At 40.4% G+C, this 21,424-nt stretch overlaps 1 protein-coding gene across 4 annotated transcripts in view; it reads left to right on the forward strand.

The window, feature by feature from the left end:
• Window positions 1-1,140: 1,140 nt before the first annotated feature.
• USP24 (ubiquitin specific peptidase 24) overlaps window positions 1,141-21,424 on the forward strand; it is a 67,288-nt gene continuing 47,004 nt past the window's right edge. For 3 of the 4 annotated variants that reach the window (XR_014228325.1, XM_082313430.1, XM_082313431.1), the window contains exons 1-8: window positions 1,141-1,539; window positions 14,013-14,178; window positions 15,180-15,247; window positions 16,601-16,744; window positions 17,270-17,392; window positions 18,276-18,311; window positions 18,904-18,969; window positions 20,513-20,578. Coding sequence is in view for 3 of the 4 variants with exons in the window: in XM_082313430.1 (XP_082169556.1) it covers window positions 1,234-1,539; window positions 14,013-14,178; window positions 15,180-15,247; window positions 16,601-16,744; window positions 17,270-17,392; window positions 18,276-18,311; window positions 18,904-18,969; window positions 20,513-20,578 (975 nt within the window). In the remaining variant the exon portion in view is untranslated. The remainder of the gene's footprint in view (window positions 1,540-14,012; window positions 14,179-15,179; window positions 15,248-16,600; window positions 16,745-17,269; window positions 17,393-18,275; window positions 18,312-18,903; window positions 18,970-20,512; window positions 20,579-21,424) is intronic. The other variant, XM_082313432.1, reaches the window with a different exon arrangement.

Consider the following 21,424-nt stretch of genomic DNA (forward strand, 5'->3'; position numbering starts at 1 on the left):
CGGGAGATTGCCAGGATATCCAGATCTACTGACTTTCATGCACTATGACAGTTGACTAAGTGTGTTTAAGAAATATATGCAACTTTTCTGCTTTGGGCACTAGCAATTTTTAATTTTTTTTTTTCCTATCTGATTGCACTCTACTTCATTTTGTATGGATTTGCATCTCTCTTTGCTATATTATACACTTGAAGAACACATTTTTACAGAGAAATAAGCTGGAAGCTGGCAGTGATGGCAGCGCCCAGCATGCGGTCAGATAATAGGTTCTCAGTGCACTTCTGGAAACCACATCCTCCACCCGGGCAGGCCCAAAACGCCGCCGCTCACCTGCTCCGCCCCAGGACTCCTGTCCAGCTGCCACCCGCAAGTGCAGGCAGGGCAGGAGCTTTCGGCAGGGGCCAGGACTTCGTTTCGCCTCAAAACCGACCCTCATCACCTCAGAGGACACCTGCCCGCCGCCTGCCCGAGCAGCGCCCTCGCACCCCGCAGCCACCCACCCGGCGCGCCAGCCCCCGCCCGCTTTCCCGCCTTGCCTAGCGCCCCCTCACCCCCGCCCTCCCCGGGCCTGTTCGTGTTTCGCAGTGAAAGCCCAGCCACCGCCCCCCCGGCCGTGCCCCTGCGGGACTTATTCACTACTAAGAGCCGTAATTAAAGGAGGAACTACCGGCAGCGGGCAGGAGGCCGGCCGTGCAGCCTGCCCCCGGCAGCCGAGCTCCCGCTAGGCGGGCTCCGCCGCACGGGGCCGGCCCGGCCGCTGAGGCACCGCCAGGCCGCAGCGAGGCCCGACCCTCCGGCCGGGGTCCCGTTCCCCTGGCAACGCCGCTCCCCCCTCACGTGACACAGCCGGCCACGCCCACCCGCTCCCGTTGCTATGGCGACAGCCTCCCCCCCCCCCCCCCCGCCCTCGCATTCCTCCCCCGTCCCCCGCCCGTCCATTCATGCCCGCCCTGCGGCCCCCGCCCCGCTGCCTCCCCCCTCACGTGACGCGGGCCCGGCGTGCGCTCCCCAGCCGGGCTTCGCCGCCGCTTCCGGGCTGAGGGCGGGGCGAAGGGGGCGCGTGTGTGAGGGCGCGCGCGGGGGGGCGGGGGCGGCCGCCGCGGCGGCGGCGGAGGGGAGAGGCGCTCCCGTCAACATGGCGGCGCGCGGGGCGGGCAGCGCCTGAGCCCGGCGCCCCTCGGTTCGCGGCCCCCTCCTCGCCCCCGGCCCGGCCCGGCGCGGCGCGGCCCGGCCATGGAGAGCGAGGAGGAGCAGCACATGACCACGCTGCTCTGCATGGGCTTCTCGGACGCCGCCGCCATCCGCAAGGCCCTGCGCCTGGCCAAGAACGACATCAACGAGGCCGTGGCGCTGCTCACCAACGAGCGGCCCGGCCTCCACTACGGCGGCTACGAGCCCATGGAGAGCGGGCAGGGCCCGCCGGGCGGGCACGGCTCCCCCGCCGGCGGGCAGGGCCCCCGCGGCGGCGACGGGGACGGCGGCGGCGGAGGAGGCGGCTTCGACCCGCCGCCCGCCTACCACGAAGTGGTGGAGACCGAGGTGAGCTGCGGCCTGCCCCGGGCGGGCTGCCCCGGGGCCGGCCTCCCGTCAGCGCCGGCCTCCCCGCGGGGCGGGTGGGAGCTCCCCGGGAGCCTCCCTGCCGCGGCGGTGCCGGCGGGCAGGCGTCCCCCCGGGGCCTGGCTCCCGCGGGAGGGTGCCCCAGGGCAGCCCCCGCTCCTCGCCGGCCGGGGCGGCGTGCCGGCGGCTTCCCTTCCCGCCGCCCCCCCGCCTCGCCGGCTTGCTCCCGGTCCGTGCCGGGGAGTGCGCGCCGCCGCTGTTCGCGGCGATCGCTGCAAGGTGAAGAGCACCCGGGCTTCTCCTTGGCATTCTAGGAATGTGTGGCTACCGTAGGATTTTTTTTTTTTTTTCTTCCCCTCTTGTGCCTTCTCGCATAAGCCGAGTGACTAATGACTGTCTCATTTTTTTTAACTGTTTGCACAATGTGAAGGAAAGTGCAGTCTGGGTGTTGCTTTGGGTACAGTTTTATTTGGATAAGCTAAGCATAAATTCTGAAATAGGAATGCAGTGATTTCAAATATTTCCAAAGCAAAGCCTTTAACTCATAACTTAAATTATAGCTGTGTTCTAAAACGCACCTGAAGTAGATGGAAGTGCTGGAGAACACCAGCCTTTCCCAGTTTCTCTCCTTCCTCCTTGTCTGCCTTTTGCTCTTCTCTCTTCCATCCTCTTCCAGAACTCTGAACTCCTCAGCCAGCAGATACGCTCATGGTGCTTTCCTTGCTGCCTGGAACAGTCTTGTAGCGCTTACCTGTAAAGCCTTCTCCTCCTCCAGGTCTTTTTCCCAAAACTTAGCACAGTGCTCATATGAAAAGAGCTAATTAGTAGTGCCCAGACGATGGAACTTGTGGGGATGAGAACAGACGGAACAGCCTTGCTGTGCAGTACCAAAGGGCCACCTTGCATAGTCTCTGTCTCAAGAAGTGGTCAGTAGCAGATGCTTAAGCACGTGAACAAAACCAGGGAAACTCATGTACCCTCCCAGGCTTCAGTGAATGTTATCCTGGGGATTTTCTGTGCCAGAAGTGGTATCTCTCTGTGTACATGTGTGTATGTATCTATAAATATATATATATGAAGAATACATGCACGTAACTTCTTGTATGTAGCTACACTTGCACAGATCACCCGTATCCATAGCCTTGGTATATTGAAGTCTAGTCTTGAAGAATAAAGATACGTGATCCTGTTCACTGAATTAACTGGGTTAGATCCTTAGCTCATATAAGATGATGATGATGTATGCTTGTGGAGTAAGGTGATCTGTGGGACGGCGTGTGTGCTGTGTAGAGGAGTTGTCGCTGTTTAATTTCACTGATTGAAGCAATAGGGAACTGGTTTCTAAGCTTTGCTTTGAAGGGCTGGGAGTGAATGCGAGTTCTGCTTGTTTGCGTGCAGATTTCTGTAGCCACCAGGACGATGGATTTTCCTATCAGATATAGTTATGGTTGGGACAATCTGGGTTGTCAGTATGACATTTCAAGAGAAGCTGTCAGTGAAACACTGTTTCTGAAGTGCTTCAGAGAAGCACTTTTTTTCCTCCTCTTCTTCCTATTAGAAATGACACTTTGACAACTCTGACTAAGAGGATTTTTTTCACCCCTATTATTTCAGCTTGTATGTCTGATCAAACTTACTTACACTTTGTAGTTTCCTTTGCCACTCATGTTCTTGTTTGCTTTGACTTGTGTTCTTGTTAACCCACAGGAGGGAAGCCAAAACATTTCAGTATAGGCAAATGACTGCACAAAGCAGGCATTTCAGAAGGATTGAAGTATCTTGCTACGTGAAACTTTATATAAATTCAGGCCTCAATTTAGTAGTTGGATTCATTTGCATATGAGCATCTGTCAACTCCTGCACATGTATGCAAAACAGTATTTTTGTAAAGTAAGAGTTATACCTGTAAAAATCTTAAGACTTGGGATTGTTGCCTGTGCTTATTTGTCTGATATTGCAGTACAACCTAGCAGCTTTTGACATATATATTATAGAAGGGAGAAAAATGGTATACAGTCAGTTCTTGGTTTTTTTATTCTTCAAATGTAATCTAGAACTACATTTAATAAACTACAGCTATTATTTAGATGGTTAATCAGTAAGTAGTTTTCCATTCAGCACAAGCTCATGGCATATGGAGCTGTACAGAAAGCCATTGCACAAATAGCTATATTATTCATTGTAGTCGTATACATTATGTTGAAATATATTGTACCCCATACTATCTTGTGGTAATTCAGATGTTATTTCGGTTTTTCTTCCTTGGTATCATTTCTCTTTCTAACAGCTCTTAGAGTGTGTATTCCTCCTTCTCATCATAATACCAGACTTAACTTTTATTTAGTGGGGAGGTAGTGGCATGTTTGATTTTTGAATTTTATACATCAGCAATGTACATGAACATATAAATCAAAAGAGCACAGTTATTAGAAATTTTCTCCTAAACAAAATTTTCTGGTCTAGTAATCTTCTTCATGAATGAAAGTTAGGATTAGATTTTTTTTTTTAATTTAAAAATAACAAGAAAGCTTTAGTCATTCTCCAAGACGTGTAACAGGTGTGTGCTTTGTATTTACATTCTTTTTTTTGCTGAATACAGTTTACCGTGCATATAAGAATAGATTTATGAATGATCAAACACTTTACATTTTCCCTAATGAGTAATGAATCCATTATGTTTGCATATGCTTCTTTGGTTTCTATTACATAATGTTAGAATCTGTTCTGTTCAGTAAGCATGTTGATCAAAGAAAGGCTCGTCTGTTGGTTTTCTTTGAGAACAGCACAGCAACGAGATACATATCATACTAGTAAAAACATGTTTTCTTTAGATAAGATAGTAAAACCAGTGTGAATCCTCTTTCTGTGGTCCAGACTGCTGGTCTTCAGGGGTGTCTGGAAGTGTTACAGAAGCCTGAATTTGGAATAACTGGCCCAGAAGCAAGACAGCTGCTATGAGATGGCCTGATAGGCACTCTATGCTTTCTGTGTGTGAGATGAAGACATAAATAAATTCATTTTCACGAGGGCTAAAACTTCAGCTTCAGCAGGCTAATGTCTTCCAAAGGGCGTACAATTGGTTCAGTTTTAAGTTAATAGCTATGGTGTGCCTCTGGCGTTGCTGTTAGCATGACCATGCTTAACTCATTAAAAGAAAAAGGCCAGACAAACTTGGAAGTGCAAAGGGGGCTTCATATTCGTTTGTGCAGTCTTCCTGAAATAGCAGGAAGTTCAACTTTAGGTTTTACAGTTGGTTTGAAGTTTTGCCCTGTGTAGCACCAAACCACTTCGATAGGCTGAGATCACCTGCGTTTTTACAAGAGGTAACTTTGCCTGTTTGACATAACTTCTATGTTTATGGCTGTTTGCTGAAGTAAATCTAGTAAGTGCATTTTGGCAAGAATCTGGGATTTGTGTGTTTATTCCTTAGGCAGCATACAGATTTTTACAGTGTGATTCTTTGCCGGGGGGGGGGGGGGGGGGGGGGGGATGATACTCATCTTTCCATATGACTGACAGATAAGCTGTTTTATGAACTGCTGCTAAATCGTTATAATTTAAGATAAGACTGTAAATGAATGTGATGACAACGTCTGTCAGTGTGTCCATGAATTGCCATGAGTGCCATAAGTGCTGACTTTCACGAGTTGTGGAGGAATGGGATGGAAAAGAGCAGGACAAATGAACGTGGGGATTGTGACTAGAGAACCTAAAATTGTGGTAAAGGGTAGGAAGCCACTTACACCAAAAATATTGAACATACAACAACGGTTTATATAACCTTTACTAAAATAATCTTGATTTGTTTTTAAACAGCTTCTGAGAGTCATTACTATGACCTTTTGGGTAAATTGTGATTAACGGATTATATTACCTTCCAGCTATTCCTGTCTCCTTTAGCATGTGCTCTTTTGATTTTGATTTTTTTTTTTTTTTTTGGTTGAACTGGATCAAAAGCTCATATACGCCTGATTTTACTAGATAAGGTTTATAATAAAACTTCTCCAAGATTCTTTTTGAGATGCTGTTTGATTTCAAGAGAAGGGGGTTTTGTAAAAGAAACAGGCCAGCGACTGTAATGAGTAACAGTGCCAGGAACATTCTCACTAGTCATGCTGCGGAACTCTTGTGTTCAAAACCCTATCTCTCCTCATTATTAGAGCTCAGTACTGAAAGCAGTTCTGCCACAGATGCGCTGCGTCACGGTGGGTGTGTAACTTAACCTCTGTTTTAGCTTTTAGTGTGTAAAATGAGGATAACGGTGTGTGCTTTATTAGGAATACCATGGATGTTAGGCTTGTGAAGTTCTTTGATCCTTGAATGGAAGGAGCTGTATTTATTTAAAGACAAAAAACGTGTTTAGCCTTCAAGCAAATGAGGTGGATTTCATGCTACAATTTTATAAATTTAAAGTCAGTCTCCTGTCTTGTAAGTGGCGTTGAGCTTTGCAAAAGTGCATATTTCCAGCATTCTCATGTGGAAGTTTTACAGTGTGGCTTGTCTAGGAATTGGCCTTGTAAAACAATTAAGCAATTAAATAAAGCTCTGTGGTGGATTCTGGCATTGAGTCCCTGGCTGGATGCCATCAGAATGTCAAGTGGAATTAGTATTTTAGCACTTCTGGTTTTCCACATCACTCTTTTCAAAACTTAGTGGCCCTGGCATAGAACCTCTTTTTAGGTTCTGGTTATGTTAATGCTTTCTTGAATTTTGAAAGAAAATACCCTGGTTTTCATTCTTGATATAACACAGACTAATAGAGATGCTACATAAAGTTAGGGAAAATAGGGGTAATAGTGAGAGGAGCAGTTGGTTAATTTTAAATGTAAGCTTTGTTTCAAATAACTTATAAACTCATTATCATGTAATGTGGTTGTTAGAGTAATCCTCGGATTGAGACAAGCACTTTATAATTAATGGTTCATCGGCGAAGGTGATGCCTGTGGGGACCGTGGAGGTAGGAGACAACTCTGTATAGCCAACTTCTCAGCTGGCCAGGAAGTGTCTAGTGTTCTCTGGAGGCATTTTCTGGTCATCTTCCCAGTTTACAGTGCTATTCTGTGGCAGCTGTTTAATAAGGAAGTGAAATACTGTGGAAGAATGAGAATAAAAACAAATTAGCCAGTGTTAGAAGTTAATTCCAGCAAATCATTTGGATTGCTTTTGGATTAAGGAACAGTAACTCTTTGTGTGAGGAGGGCAAAGATGGAAAGGAAGTGCCTGTTTCTTTTGTAAGCTCTTATTTTGAAAAAAACACATATTTGTGCTGCCATAGGAATAGTCTTTGGTATGTATGTTTCAGTTATGCTTCATGGGCCAAATTAAAATTAATTAAAAAGCCAGTGTGCTCAGTGTTTCTTGCCACTTGATCTTCTTGCTCGCTACTTTACAGCAGTTCTGGCTTCTCTTGTTTTGATGCCCAGCAGAGCAGTCTTGAGAGGCATTTAAAGATTTTTTCATATTAGTTAATCACAATTTTGTGATTATACATCATAGAACTTGATTTCAAACTCGTTGTCAGCTGCTTAGTCAGTTCTAGTTTCTGTCTCGCTATACATCTGTATGTATCCATAGAACAGAAGTACAGATGAGTGTTTAGCAGTGTTATTGAATTAATTCTTCCTTCCAGAGCCTGACCTTTTGTCACTAAAATGTTATAATAAATACTTTATCTAATGTTTCTGCAGCACTTATCTATTAATGCCTGGTGTTTTGGCAAAGGGAGATAGAAGCATTGACTTAATTTTAGGTACTGAAATGCTAAGCATTTGTGATTCATTGTTTTACTGTATTAAAGCACAACGTTTATCTGATACCACACAAAGTTATTTTGAGTTATTTGGAAATAAGCATGGGGTTTTGTTCTTAAGAAAGCTCGAGGGTTGGGAGAAATAATGGTTTCAACTCAGAGTCTGGCTGTTTGTAGTTATGCTAATGGAGTAAGTTTTTAAAATATATCCACAGACAGTACTGAAAACACGTGCAAACATGCACGATAAGTGTGTTTTCCTTGGTTCCTTATGAATGGCATTCTTAACAGTGCTTTCCATGACCTCTCCCTGGCCTGCAACTAGTTATCAGACTTTAAAATTCATTGCCAAAAGTGGTTGTAACAAATCTGTCTCAGATTCCACTAAATACTATGGTAATAGTAGTATAAAAGGGCAAAGGTGTTCCCCTTTCTTAAGTCAAATAACTCTTTTAATTCAAATATGATTTTTATAGAGCCTCGATTATTTTGTTTTGCTGTAATGCTTAGTGCTGTGTTTATCTCTGAACGACTAGGCAAGTACATTGGGGAATATTGCTTAGTAACATCATATCATCACCCTGGAAATCAGGGAGACCAGTACAAGCAATGTTTTTACAAAATCCTAGTTATTTTCTAGCTTTGCTGAATTTATTTTTATTTTTCAAATTCATATTGTGTTCCTATTCCCAGTCTTACACAGTTCTTGGTTGTGAGAGATGAGGGGAAGGGAGGGGCATGGGGTTTTTGTGGTTGACTTGTTATAATCCCTTACAATTACTAAGAAGTGTTTGGTCTAACCATGCATTCTTGATAATGCACTTGTACTACTCTCAGTTATGGTCAGTGTCTAAAACTTTCTGTGAGAACATCCACTAAATATATCAGAATTTTCTTAGGACGTCTTTATGGTGAGGTGAGAGTCCAAATCAGCTTCAGTTAGGTGGAGTCTGTAATATAGGATTTGTTGTCCTTTAGTGATAGACTGGTATCATTCCTTTATATTAACATGATGAAATAATAATTTTTTTTTTTTATGACAAGACTACATTTGCTTGTATGAAGTACTGCATAGGAAAAAATTGAACTAGAGAGCTTAATTTCTATGCAAAAAGAATAAAACATCCATATATCTCCCCAATGAGCTTACTTTCTCTTAGCAGAACATAAATAACAAAAAGCATTCCTATCTATCGCTGTACTCAAAAATTTTTTATATGGATATTTTCTTGTGGATGAAAATGCAAGGGCAAGATGCTGTGTCTGTTTAGGACTTAAAACAGTTAAAAACTGTTACTATGCTTTGCAAATAAATGTCTGTTCATCAGTAAAACATTTAGGAAATCATAGTGGGTTTTCTTATTGCCAAATAAGAAACATAATGTGGAAATTCCATATATGACACGATTTTCTGAGACTTACTAATATTGTCATATTCATAAAAGGATACCAAGCTTGCTCTTAGCAATGTGGGTTGAATGAGTTTGATCTGATGGCAAGAACAGGCAGCTGGGAAATACTCTTCCATTTTGTTCCCATATCTGCCACTTAACATGAGTTTAAAGAAGTTCTTTAATCTCGTGGAGCACCAGTTTATAAAAAGCAAGTAGATTACAGGTATGAAAATGTAACATTTTTTTTAAACATTGAGTACCTCATGCTTAGTGTGTTCAAGTGTAAGTGCAAAGTGGTAGCTTTGATTTATTTGAAAGCCTTTTAATTCTTACCACTGTGATTCAGTTCGAGGTAACAGAATATCCTCCTTTTGGGAGTTAATTAAAAGAAAAAAGAATTGACATCCAGTTGTGAAAGTAAAAGCTTCTTTTATCAGTAGTCTGGCAGATAGACGGACTGTGAAGTCATGACTTCAGGATTCATAGCTTCTCCCACAAATTGATAGACATAATAGATCAGTGAGCAGAGAAATGCTCTGTCTGTTTTCATGGGTATATGATGTATTTCTCTTACATTGCCTCTACCTGAGCATCTTGCAGTACTTTGCAAACAGTCGTGAATGGTGCGTCAGCATGCTGTGGCAGAGGGAGGTATCACTGTTGACACTTTACAGCTGGGGAAGCTGAAGCATTGAAAAACTGTTCTCCTTTTTATTGCTTAGTATGTGTGTGATAAAAACTGAAAGGTGGACCTAGAGTTTTTGGCTTCTAATTCTGGCTTTAAACATTTTTTCATTACTGCTTTTCAGAGCAATTAAATTTGGTCCTGTTTGTAGGTACCTAGTAACAAAATCCGGTTGTTTTTTTTTTTTTTTTTAACAATACAGTGAAGCATCAAAAATCTGTTTTCTTGGCTATAAAATGGTGGTCATTTTGTGAAAATTGCTTACTAGAGAGGCATGAGAGTGAAGGGAACTGCTTGATCTACTGGTATCTTAGAAAGTCTGAGACTGTTGCTTGTTGAAAGAAGCATGACTTTGGGATTCTGTTTCATAAGTTATACTAGATTCAAGAGCCCATAATGTGACTTAGCTCTGGTGATAATAAATTCTGTTGGTAGCCTTCTATCAAAATCAAATCAACAAATTAAATTATAACTTGACTGTAATTTCATTACTAAGACTGCCAATTACCATCAAAACACTTTCTTAAACTCCTTGTTATTTTATGCAAAGTGACCGATGTGGTAAATATCAGTGGCTTTAGTTAAACAGTGTTTGATGAGTTAATTAGTGGAATACTGCAGGAATACATTTTGAAGCTTTGAACTGGGACCTTTTGGCAATTAAAGTTAATTTCTATTTCACTTCTTGTGTGAGGGCTAATCTTTGTTCTATGTTAGTCTTCCATGGAAGGTTTTATGCTACAGACTTATGCAATGCTTTGTTGATCAGATATTTAACAATTTTTGTTTATTCAGCCTTGCAAACAACTCTGGGAGGTGCCAGGTCCCCAGAGTGAGAATCTTGAACCAGTGCTTGAGACTGTTCATGTGAGGATATTTCTCTTGGGAGCCTGTGTGTGTATGTTTGGATCTAACTGCACTTTCACACTGTGAAAATAAGCCAAAAGAGTCAAGTAATGCTGTTAGAACGGGGGGATCTTCAGGGCTTTTGTGTAATAAGAGCTATATCAGAAGGCATGGAAAATGATGTTAAAGGTTTGCCAGCAAATGTTTTTTGGTCTCAAGATTTTAGCTGCAGAAGGGAGAATAGTCACAGGATGTGCGATGTGCGCCATGATTTCCTATCTTGGAAAACAGATGATTCTTACAGACTTTCAAACCGTTTATCTTTGGATGACCCGTTGGCTGCCAGGAATAGTTCCTTTGCTTTTTACTATTCTATTGGTGGCGAATATCCCTACAAATCCTTAACATGTCAGGTGCCAGTCCAGTATTAAAGTCTGTTCAGCCAGAATTGCATAGTCCTGATTTAGGTCATTATCAACTGGCAGACACCATTCTTAAGTCATCTATCTGAGAGGAGGGAGAGAGTTTGTGTATATATATATATAAAAGTATGTAATTCCCCAAAAGAGAGACCCAGAAAACCACTTTTTGGGAGGCTGACATGGCCTTGTGTACTATTTATTTTCATGTATAGCATACTGTTTCTTTCTTTAAAAGCTTTCATTTCACCTGTGGACCCATGTCAGTAGAGTCTGTAGTGACAATTCCTAGCTCCTCAGTTACAAAGTGTTAATTGTGGCTACCTGTTCAGAGCTGTGATGTGTTGCATTTGTGAATGTTGACAGAGCAAGTAAGATCTTCAGCCCGTGTTGGTTAGTGAGCCAACTTAACATTATGCAAGAGCTGAGCTGACATTGCACCATGCTACAGCAGCTGCTAGCTGCTGTTAATAAATCCCTCGCTTTAAAGAGCCGTACACAAATTGATTTAAAAGTTGGATGGTGAACAGTTTGGTTTTGGTTTTTTTGTTTGGTTGGTTTTTTTGTATGGAAAGACACTAATTATGAAAGAGCAGCAAATGTTTCTAAAGAGACTGTTACTCATAACTAGATATGTTGTAAGAAACGAGACTCAGTCTGCAGTAATAAAAACTGAACATAGCAGTAATCTCCCAAAAATGCAGGGTATTAAATTTATTAATAGTTCGAAGGGAAATTTGAGTTCTAAGTACCTGGGCATTTATTTGAGACTGCTGCAGGTTTCACAGTAGCTGTGAAGCTGCTTGTATGTGATAGGTTCTAAAATTAAGAAATAAATAAACTTGATAATTTCTGGGCAGGGTTTTAGTAGCAGAAAACTGACAAGCAAGATGACTTGTTGTCTCTAATTAGTGGAATGTGCCAAAGATGTGCTCCTTCAATGCAAATAGTTCCCATTGTTATTAGGGCAATATTCCCAGTACTGCACCCATTGCTATTTCTTGTGTTTAAAAAGAAGAAAAAAAAAAAATCTTTTCACTACGTTGTTGGTAGACTCAATCCAGCAATAGGCCAGACGTATCCTTAGTGCAATTTATAATAACGCCTTTATTTGTGGGAGCTGAGTGTACAGTGAAGAACATGTGTAGAAAGAGGTAAATAAAGAGCAACATTGCTTAGATGCAGATGGGGAAGCAGAACAACAGGTGGAGTTTTTCAGCAACAGTTGAAGGTGTGCACTGCTATTAGACTACACCTCTTAATCTGGTGTTAGCAATGGATATTTTTATTTAATGTGGATGCTTTCCTCCAGGGGATGGAGCAACCATAGCTCAGTTACTGTAATCATTTGTTGAAATGTTGCTTTCCTTTGCTACAAGTCTAGGCTGAACTGAAATGGGGGACCTAGCAATTGTGTGTTTATATTATACTCAGTCTACCTTTATTAGACTAATCACTGTATCCTATACTGTTACTGTAAGGGCTTTCTTTATGACTGCACATTTATTTTCTGCAGGAAATGGGCTTGTGTTCTGGATCGGTGTCCTTTACAAAAGCTGTAAACTTAACTGTTGCTCGTTGAATCAATACAACAGGATGATTCCTAGAAAACTTTAGCTTTTAAATGCGTTTGGTGTCTTTTCATTTAGACCTTCAAACATATCTTCTCCAAAACTTGAAGTATTTAAACAGGGCATGATTTGCTAGGTATGAATTATATTAGACTTCCATGCACAGTACTGGATGAGACGACTACAGGTTCAGAAGTTGATATTCAGGTCTGTTAAAGTACAACCTCCCATAATGACAAACTTAGGACTAAATGTAGAGTAGAGGGTTGGGGAAGGTGGCACCTTACTTCCCAAACGCTGGTGTGTTGTCTTTTTCTGAGCACTATTTTGTGTTCCATTCCTATAAACCTTACTGCCGCTCTCCAGAACCTGTTAGTAGGGCCAGCCACTGTGTGCTATTGTCACCTGCACCAGTGAACTTTAAAGGGTAAGCTCTATACAATTGCTGTTTCCTTGACTTAATATTTTTGAATCCTTGTGAAAGTGAATATGACACATTTACTTTTTAAAAAACAGGTCTAATCCTGCAAATAGCAAGTGCAGGGGGAGAGTTGGAAGCATGCTTGTCTGCATACATTGATTTCATTCTTTGTATACATTCATATATATTCATATACATTCATATATATTCATTCTTTGTCCTCCTGAGTTCACTTCTTTCTTTTGGTTTATTCCTTTCTATTTGTTCCATTCACTTTCCCGACACTGTTGTTTGGGGTTTTTTTTCTTAACTCTTGAACGTGTTTCCTGCTTGTCCTTCCTCCCTACATGTCCCTGGCTTCTCTCTCAGGGCGATCTTGTTACTGTCACTGCACTTGTGTTTTCCTCTGTCTCTGACAGTTGCTCCTGGTTGCTGCCAGGCCTGATCCAGACATTCTGTCCTTTCTCCTGCTTGAGTTGTCCGCTCGTCTGAAGGCAGGGAATGTTAGTCCATGTGAACTCTTTGACACGTTGGGTAGCTGGGGTCTACGTGAGGTTAAAAAATAAACAAAAGAAAATAAATGGATAACTTGTCTACTCTTTCATTTGGCGCTACTGAGGCAGTTACCTCATATGGGACTTAGCAAAGAACATGGGGTTAATTCTGTGTTCTGCCTGTACACAGAAATAGCTGCTGTTTAGTGGCACTAGCAAGGAAACTTGTAAAGCTGAGCTGCAGACATCTGCTTGCTTTTTCCCTGTTTGCCTTCCAGAACATTTTCCAGTAACTCATTTTGACTTCAGGAGGACAATTGTAGTTTCCTTGTTGGACAACTATATTTGAGATGTAAATTTTCCTTTGGATAATCAGCTAGTACAAAAATAATGATCCTGATATACTGGATTTTTTGTTTCTTAATGTGATGGAGTGAGAGGGTCATGAAATTGGCCTCCCTTAGAATAAACTTCCATATTCTACAGGAGTTGTTGAATAGAGGATTAATACGCAGATCAATGGAGATCAGGGTTTGTACTCTCCAGTCTCACAGGGACTGGAAGTACTTATCACTTGACTCTAGGATCTGATATGCTAAGGAACAAGATTTGCCACTTAAATAAATAGGCAATTAGTTACCAGTTAGTCATGTAAACATAGTAGTTATCACCTACACGAAATACATAAAGGTATGTAATCCCTTTGCTTCAAATTGAAATACTAAATTCTTTGAAAAACACAAGCAGCCTCAGGGTTGTTGAGAATTTGACATGCTTACTATAAGCACAGCTGCTTTTTCTGAAGGTACTAAATCCTTTAAAGTGTCTAGGAGAGAGAGAAAAATTGTTTCACTTGAACTTCCTTTTTATTCACAGAAAAATGATGAAAATGGGAATTGCTCTGGTGAAGGTATTGAGTTTCCAACAACTAACTTGTATGAACTGGAGAGCAGAGTTTTAACAGATCACTGGTCCATACCCTATAAGCGGGAAGAGTCACTAGGCAAGTGCCTAATTGCATCCACCTACCTAGCAAGACTAGGTAAGTTCTCTTTCTACACATATAAAGATTATCTGTTCAAAGGATTTCATAGACAGTATGGTGGGCAGTTATGTCTTTCGTATTAATCTTGCAGCTGTTTACTTAGCACCCTGCAGAATGGTGCAGATAATCACATCTCTGTGAAAGTGGTTAACAGTGAACTGTTCTACCCAATGCTGTAAAAAGAATGTCAGTCTCTTTTTTTTTTTTTTCCCCCTCTAAAGTAATTTGTTTACTTAAGCTTTTTTAAAAAGTGGAGCACATGTTTCTTTATGTTCTAACGATTGTAGGAATTACTGTTTTTCAGAGCTGAATTACTGACTCTTTTTTTCATTGTGCTGGTTATTTTCCATTCGTAAAAACAAGCTGTCATCTAAATCCATGTTGTACCATGCTTGTATAACTGGTTGTTTTTCCCTAGTGAAATGCTTATACTGCATTAGACCTGAATTTGACTTTTCTGTATTCAGTACTTTGGCTGGGGTTACAAGTGTTACGGAGGTATCATGCCCAACAACTGGTATATAATAAGAGTACAAGATAGTTTTTTTCCATCATGCCTGATGGCAGACTGAAAGGAGGTTATAATCTGTTGGAAGAATGGAAGCTGTTAGGTGGTTCTGGTTTGCTGCTTTGTTTCTAACCTGTGGTAAAAGAGTGTACTTAGATTTGGTTTTGGGTGGAGGCTGTGAAGCAACAGAACTGATGCGAAGTTAGTATAAGTTATAAACTTTGAAGGGAGAAATACTTATGATGCTAATAATGCTTGAAGAATTTGTAAAAGATGGAACATTGGGAAACTTCTTATTTCTAAAAGGCAAGTTCTTTTGACTCACACTTTTTGTGGCTGAAAAAGCATGCTAGGTATGAATGAACAGTAGCACATTTATTACTGCTGGTTTTGGTTGATGTTCCCAAAAACTTGCGATGAGCTCCCTGAGGTAATCTTAAAAAGTATTTTTTTTAAAAATACTTAAAAAAGGACTCTCCTTTCTGTAAAGGTCTTTCTGATTCTGATGAGAATTGCAAGAGATTTATGGACAGATGCATGCCTGAAGCATTTAAAAAGGTAAGTAGGTACAGTAGACCAATTCAAAGTTTGTTTGCATTGTTCATGGTGGAAATAGCATTTTATAATCCAGACTTCAGAAACTATGGTAACTAGTGAGTATGTTCTTAGATTAAAATCACAGGTTACTTTCCTAGATTAAAATCATACATAGGCTTAGATTAAAATCATACAAAGTCCCAGTTCTGCAATCCTAGCCAATTCTGGCACATAGCTTTTCTCCGTCCCTCCCCCCACCCACCCCCCCCTTTTTTTTTCTTTCTTATATGAAGAGCTCTGTAGTAATTAGTGGAGCCTAAAGACAGGTTTAAAGACCCTTGGATACAGCCATTAATGGCAAGTTCAGAATCAGATTTCCTTTAATTCTATTCTTTCTGCTCCTTCTTTAGAGGGTTGCTAAATTCTTTCTTACCTCTTTGAGTGATCTGTTTAGAATTTGTATAAAAACATATATATATACACCTTTTAAAAAGTTACTCAGCCCTAATCTTAAAATACTGAGAATATAAGTGTATTTAAGGAAGATAGAAATTTAAGGGGAAAAAATGTTTTCCATTTGGCTATTAGAGTAATAACTTTACATATAATGCTTTTAAATCACTTGGTATTTTTTGCATATTAAATGAACAGTGTAGATTGCTCCTCCAGAAGGATAGTCTGTAGAAATCTAAGTTCAGAATGGGCTGAATTACAATTTGCTGAAATATTTGCAAGAAACTCTCTTGTTTCTTAAAATGGTACAAAAAGTAATTGTATTTAAAGTATTAAGCTTTTTAACTGCTTATGTTCAGACACAGCTAGCAGAAATTTGCAGATGGAAGCTTAATATCCATTATAAACAACCACATTAGACCAGATCTAAAGAACATGTTTCAGTAGGTGGGAAAACAGCATTAAATACCTCTCTCTTCATGGCACGTGCTTTGTTTTCCAATAGAAACTGCTCAAAAAGTGTGAACTGGTAAACAGTTATTACAGCTGAATCAGTGCAGCTTTGTGGCACACCTCCTTGAAGATTTAATAGTTGTCTTTAATCTCCAAACAAATTATTTGCATATTAGTTGTTCTTTGCAAAGGTTACAGTCTTTACTAATGCGTGGAAATGGAAAACAGTTTGCTTTGCTACATTTTATTTTCTGTCATAAACTGTGATTTAAGGTGTTCCCCGACAAAATTACGAAGTTAATTAACTCTTAAGCCATTAGTGTAGAAAGAACATCTGAAGAACACACCAGACAGTGTTTAGTACACTCTAAGGAAACATTTGCTCTGAAAACAGTCTCAGCGGTTGATAAATTTCTCCTGTTTTGTGATTGTGCTCAAACTTCAAAAACTTACTTTTTTTTTTTTTAGCTGTTGACATCCAGTGCTGTTCACAAATGGGGAACTGAAATCCATGAAGGAATATACAACATGCTTATGCTGCTAGTGGACCTGGTTGCAGAAAGAGTGAAACAAGACCCTATTCCTGTGGGCCTGCTTGGTGTACTTACAATGGTATTTGACTCTTTGATGCAGTTTCAAGTATTGGGGTATTTGGCATTTCATATTTATGCTGCTGCTGCTTTTTCTAACTATGTTTAAGTTGTAGTATATTGTCTTACAATCTGCAGGCATTGCTTGGTGCAGATTTTTAACATCCAGTTTGCAATTCATAAAGGGGTGAGTGCTGTTCAAAACTTTGGAAATTAGCACTCAAAAAAAAAAACCCCACATCTGCTGTCTGCTGTCACTTCCCTGTTTATTTTTTAGAAGTGGTACTTTGAGTTCATCTCCCCCTTTATACAGGTATCTGGCGCACATGATCATTGGGTATTGTCTATACAGACTGAAAGCTTCAGAATGCTTTATACAGTGAGAGCTAAGAGGAAGGAGCAGGGGTCTTCTGTTAAACTTTATTTGTTGCTAGATCTTTAACTGTCAGCCAGGAGAATGCTCAAGTGAAAAAGTCAGGCATTATGACAGTCTCAAAAGTTATCTCGATAAGCCATGCTGTTCATTACCATGGACTTTTCTTTCAAGGCATTTAACCCCGACAATGAATATCATTTCAAGAATCGAATGAAGGTATGCCAGAGAAACTGGGCAGAAGTCTTCGGGGAGGGGAACATGCATGCTGTCTCGCCCATATCCACTTTTCAGAAGGTGAGCATGGCCACGCCCTAAAACCTGTTTTTAGGGTGGATGTGTTTGTTTCAGAAAAGATTGTTTGATTAGTAGGTATTTATAACACAAGAAAGCTTAAATGTGTCACCAAGAATTACAGCAAATAGATCTTCAGTATATGTTGGTCTGTAGAAATGAATTTGTCCTCTCAGATTGTCCCAGTTCTCTACTAGAGGGTGGATTTAGAAATTGGTGTACTTTTGTGTCTAAAGTATCACAACAATCGGATGGGTAGATCTGTTGTATCTAAGGACTGACATCTGTTTGGCTGTTGAGTGTGAAATGACCAGGATAACTCAAAGTGTACAGTTCTAGCAGAGAATTCATGCTTTTCTGACAGCCAAGGATAGGATATCTTTAAGTCAGACATGCTGGCAAGGAGGCAGTTTTTGAGGTTTGCACTGTCTTGTCACAGTTGTTCCAGATGGGTGGGCCTAAAAAAGGAGCCTTGGTGGTGTTGACCTCTCCCTCAGGAAAGAAGTTTGTGGCCATAGAAAGAAAATTCTACGTCTGCTGCTTTGGGAAAAGTTCTTTAGTAATGCTCCACGCTGCTAATGTGCTATAAATATAGTTGCCTGTGAGTCAGCAGCCACAGTGCATACTGTTGCCACAGCACATGGTCAGTGGTGTCAAGCAGAGTCCAAAAAAGGATGATGCTAATGAGAACCTCCCAGAGCTCCAGCTACATGCTTAGTAAAGGAGCTGTTACAAACACATTGCTGTTTTCTTTGAAATAACAGTGCATGCATTTGGGGTGTGGGTTAATGGGCTGAATGTGTCTGTCCAAATCTCTGTTTCAGAAGGTGAATGTTTAGCATTGATTGTTACAGCTACTAATTTGTTAATATTTTAATTGTTCAAGGAACCTCATGGGTGGCTGGTGGATCTGGTAAACAGGGTAGGTAAATGTAAACCAAGCAGAATTGTTATTTGTCACTTGACTTCATTGGGCTTCAGAGATAATTTCTTCTTCCCCCCTCCCCGCTGACTTGTTTTTCCACTCTTCACTTTTGTGACACCCACAAAAAAATATAGTTTAAGATTTTTATCCTGCCTACATGTAGGGAAGGGGCCTTGCTAAATAAATTTTGTTGAGTTGCTGCCTTCTCCCTTAAGCACCTTTACCCTAACAGAATAGCTATGACTAGAGGAAGTCGAGAGCTCAGCTTAGGCTGCAGTGCTGTTTCCCAGTCAAATGTGTTAGACCAGTCAGCTGTTGCTATACGTGGTCTAGCTTTCTTCCCTATATCCATTTTTACCTAAGACAGAGTTTCTGGCTTGATGTTTAAACTGGTAGCAGGTATAATTGCATTCCCCAGTGTGCCCCTGAATTCCCATGAAAACATAAAGCTTATGTGGAATGTGCTGTTCCACAATAAAGGATACTTGCTGGCATCCCAGGAACTCTCAATGGAGTATTGTCTATAAGTGCGTACTTAAAAGATAAAATACTGTAGTTCACTAACATAATACTGATTATTTTATTTCAGTTTGCAGAGTTGGGTGGATTTTCTGCAATTCAGTCCAAACTCAATTCAGAAGATATTGAACTTGGGGTAAGTTCATCTTCTGTCATGAGACTTCTCCCTTTCCATTACAGACTTCATGTAGAACCAGTAGCATCCCTTTTGGCAGTGCTCTTACCTTTGCTTTGGTACTGGGGCAACATTCCCACAGAGCCCTGGAGAAGTGCTGTCAGACTGGAGGTCAAATGAGGTTGTGCATAAGAATCCTGACTGAAGAGCTTTTGAGACTTAACAGAAAAGAGGAAGGGTTAGTGTACCTTTCTGGGTAACATTCAGCCTTCCAGTTAGACATCAATCAGTCTAGTTTCACTGTAAATTCACAAGTATGTCCCTGTTTTTCTGTTTACTTCAGCTGTAGCTGCATTTAGCTGCAAGTGAATTGACTTCTGTCATTTATTATAGAAATCATTGTTTAAGGAAAAAAAATCCTTAGAAAGATGGATGCTGTCTAATCCTAAGCAACTTTTCAAGAGCTGTGTCTAAAAACTGACTGGTTCAACAGTTCTAAACTTTTTATGGTGACAAAGCCCCACTTATTTAGTTTTAGCTTCCTAACCTATATTAAGGAGACTTCACAATCTTTCAAGCTTTGAAGAACAAGGAGGCTAAGGGAAAGCCATGTCATTTAGAATCTTGTCCCTCAGTATTCTCAGTGAAATGCCATTTGGAGAGAATTCAACTTCTTTTCTTGCAGTATTGATATTTGCTAGTTTATAAAGAGAGAGGTTCATATATTAGCATGACAGAAGAATAAGGAAACTTGATTTAAATCCTGATACTGCAATAGAAACTTTGACTTTGTTTAATGACTAATAACTGCTTGTGATAGGAAGGGAGTCTGGTTCAGCATCACTTAATTTAGGCCTTTGATTGCAGTGGTGCTCACTCAATTTCACAATTCTTGATCCAGTGTGATAAGAAACTAATTTTGATATTATTTATTATAAAAAATTCTTCATATGTTTAATTTTTTGATGATAGATATTACTTGAAAAATCATAGGATCATAGAATAGTTTGGGTATATAATCCCAAATATAGTTTGGGTAGTATAGGTATATAGTTCGGGTATAAAGTAAATAAGAATAAAATCATGCATTGAAGAGATCTTGACATGTATATGACACACTTACAAAAGCTTTCTCCTCCTTAATGCTTTGGGGAAGAAATTTGCTGTATGGTTTTAACCTTAAATCTTGCATTCACACTTCTCATTTCTGTAGAGAGCAACCAAAATGTGATGTGTCCCTTTCCGTCTGTTTACTCGTGTGACTGAAACAGGATTAGACAGACAAGACTGAACAGAATGATGAGAGGACCAAGATTAGTGAAAACTGGGAAGGCATTTTTTATTTCAGGCAAAAACATATGACACTTACTGTATGCCATAGAGTAAATCTCTTTCCTGAACCATGTGTTGTTGTAAAGGAGTTGCACACAAAAATCAACTTGTAGCAAATGACTGGAAATTATTGTATGAAATAAATAATACTTATTCACCTTCATTTGCCTTTTAAGGTATAGATCACTAGCCTCTTATATGTGCACCTAAATACTTGCTGTATTTCTTTCAGGCAATCTCTGCATTAGTTCAACCATTTGGAGTTTGTGCAGAATATCTTAACTCGTCTGTAGTACAGGTAAAATGCTTTTGTTATGAGCTCTTTTCAGCAAATAGTAAAGCCTTGAAATGTGATTGTAGTAGTTTGCTCAAATTTAGGTGGAGCTCTCTGTGTTAAAGTAGATATTGGGCAGTATGGTATCAGAAAGACAACCACATGAGAAACAGTTCTTTTTATCATAGGAATTAGAAAAAAGAGAGGACTGAAAATTAGTTTACAACTGTGTTGGTGTGAAACTGGTGACTAATTCAAAAAGCCTTCAAAACTCACTTTGCATAAAGTACAAGAATCATTTTGAGCATCCTGATGGTGATGGATAGAGGGCTCAGACAATGTTCAGATTCATTGTCTAAGCACAGTCACTTATCTACATCTGCAACAGTGAGAAACTTTGCCACTGCCATTAGTAAGCTTCATCAGTGCAAAGCATGTGGGAGAAGAATCTAGCTTTGATGGATGGATTTTGTTTTAAATTTCACTTTTTGGCTGATGAAAGCACATGGATATGAGAGTTTACACTGGAAAAAATTGTGGTACAGGAAAAAAAATCACCATGATATATTTGTGCATGCAAATATACCCCAGGCTTCACACCTACACTCACTAACAAAAACCGTTTATTTCATAAGTGACTGAAAGTCTTTATTTGAAGAGGAGGTGGTTTAGAAGCTACTGGGAGTCAGAAAGGCATATGCATCTAATAACTGATGCACTTTGAAAGTGCATCTTTCCTTTTTCTTTTTTTTTTTTTTTTAAACCTGTATTATGGTGGTCTGAAATGGCTTATTCTCTAATTGCTTCTTTTTCTGGACATACCTAGCAGGATAGTTTTATGTATGTTGTAGGCATTGCTTTATGTCCAAG

The sequence above is a fragment of the Platalea leucorodia genome, assembly GCF_965183815.1.
Source record: "Platalea leucorodia genome assembly, chromosome: 5".
In the NCBI taxonomy this organism is placed as follows: domain Eukaryota; kingdom Metazoa; phylum Chordata; class Aves; order Pelecaniformes; family Threskiornithidae; genus Platalea; species Platalea leucorodia.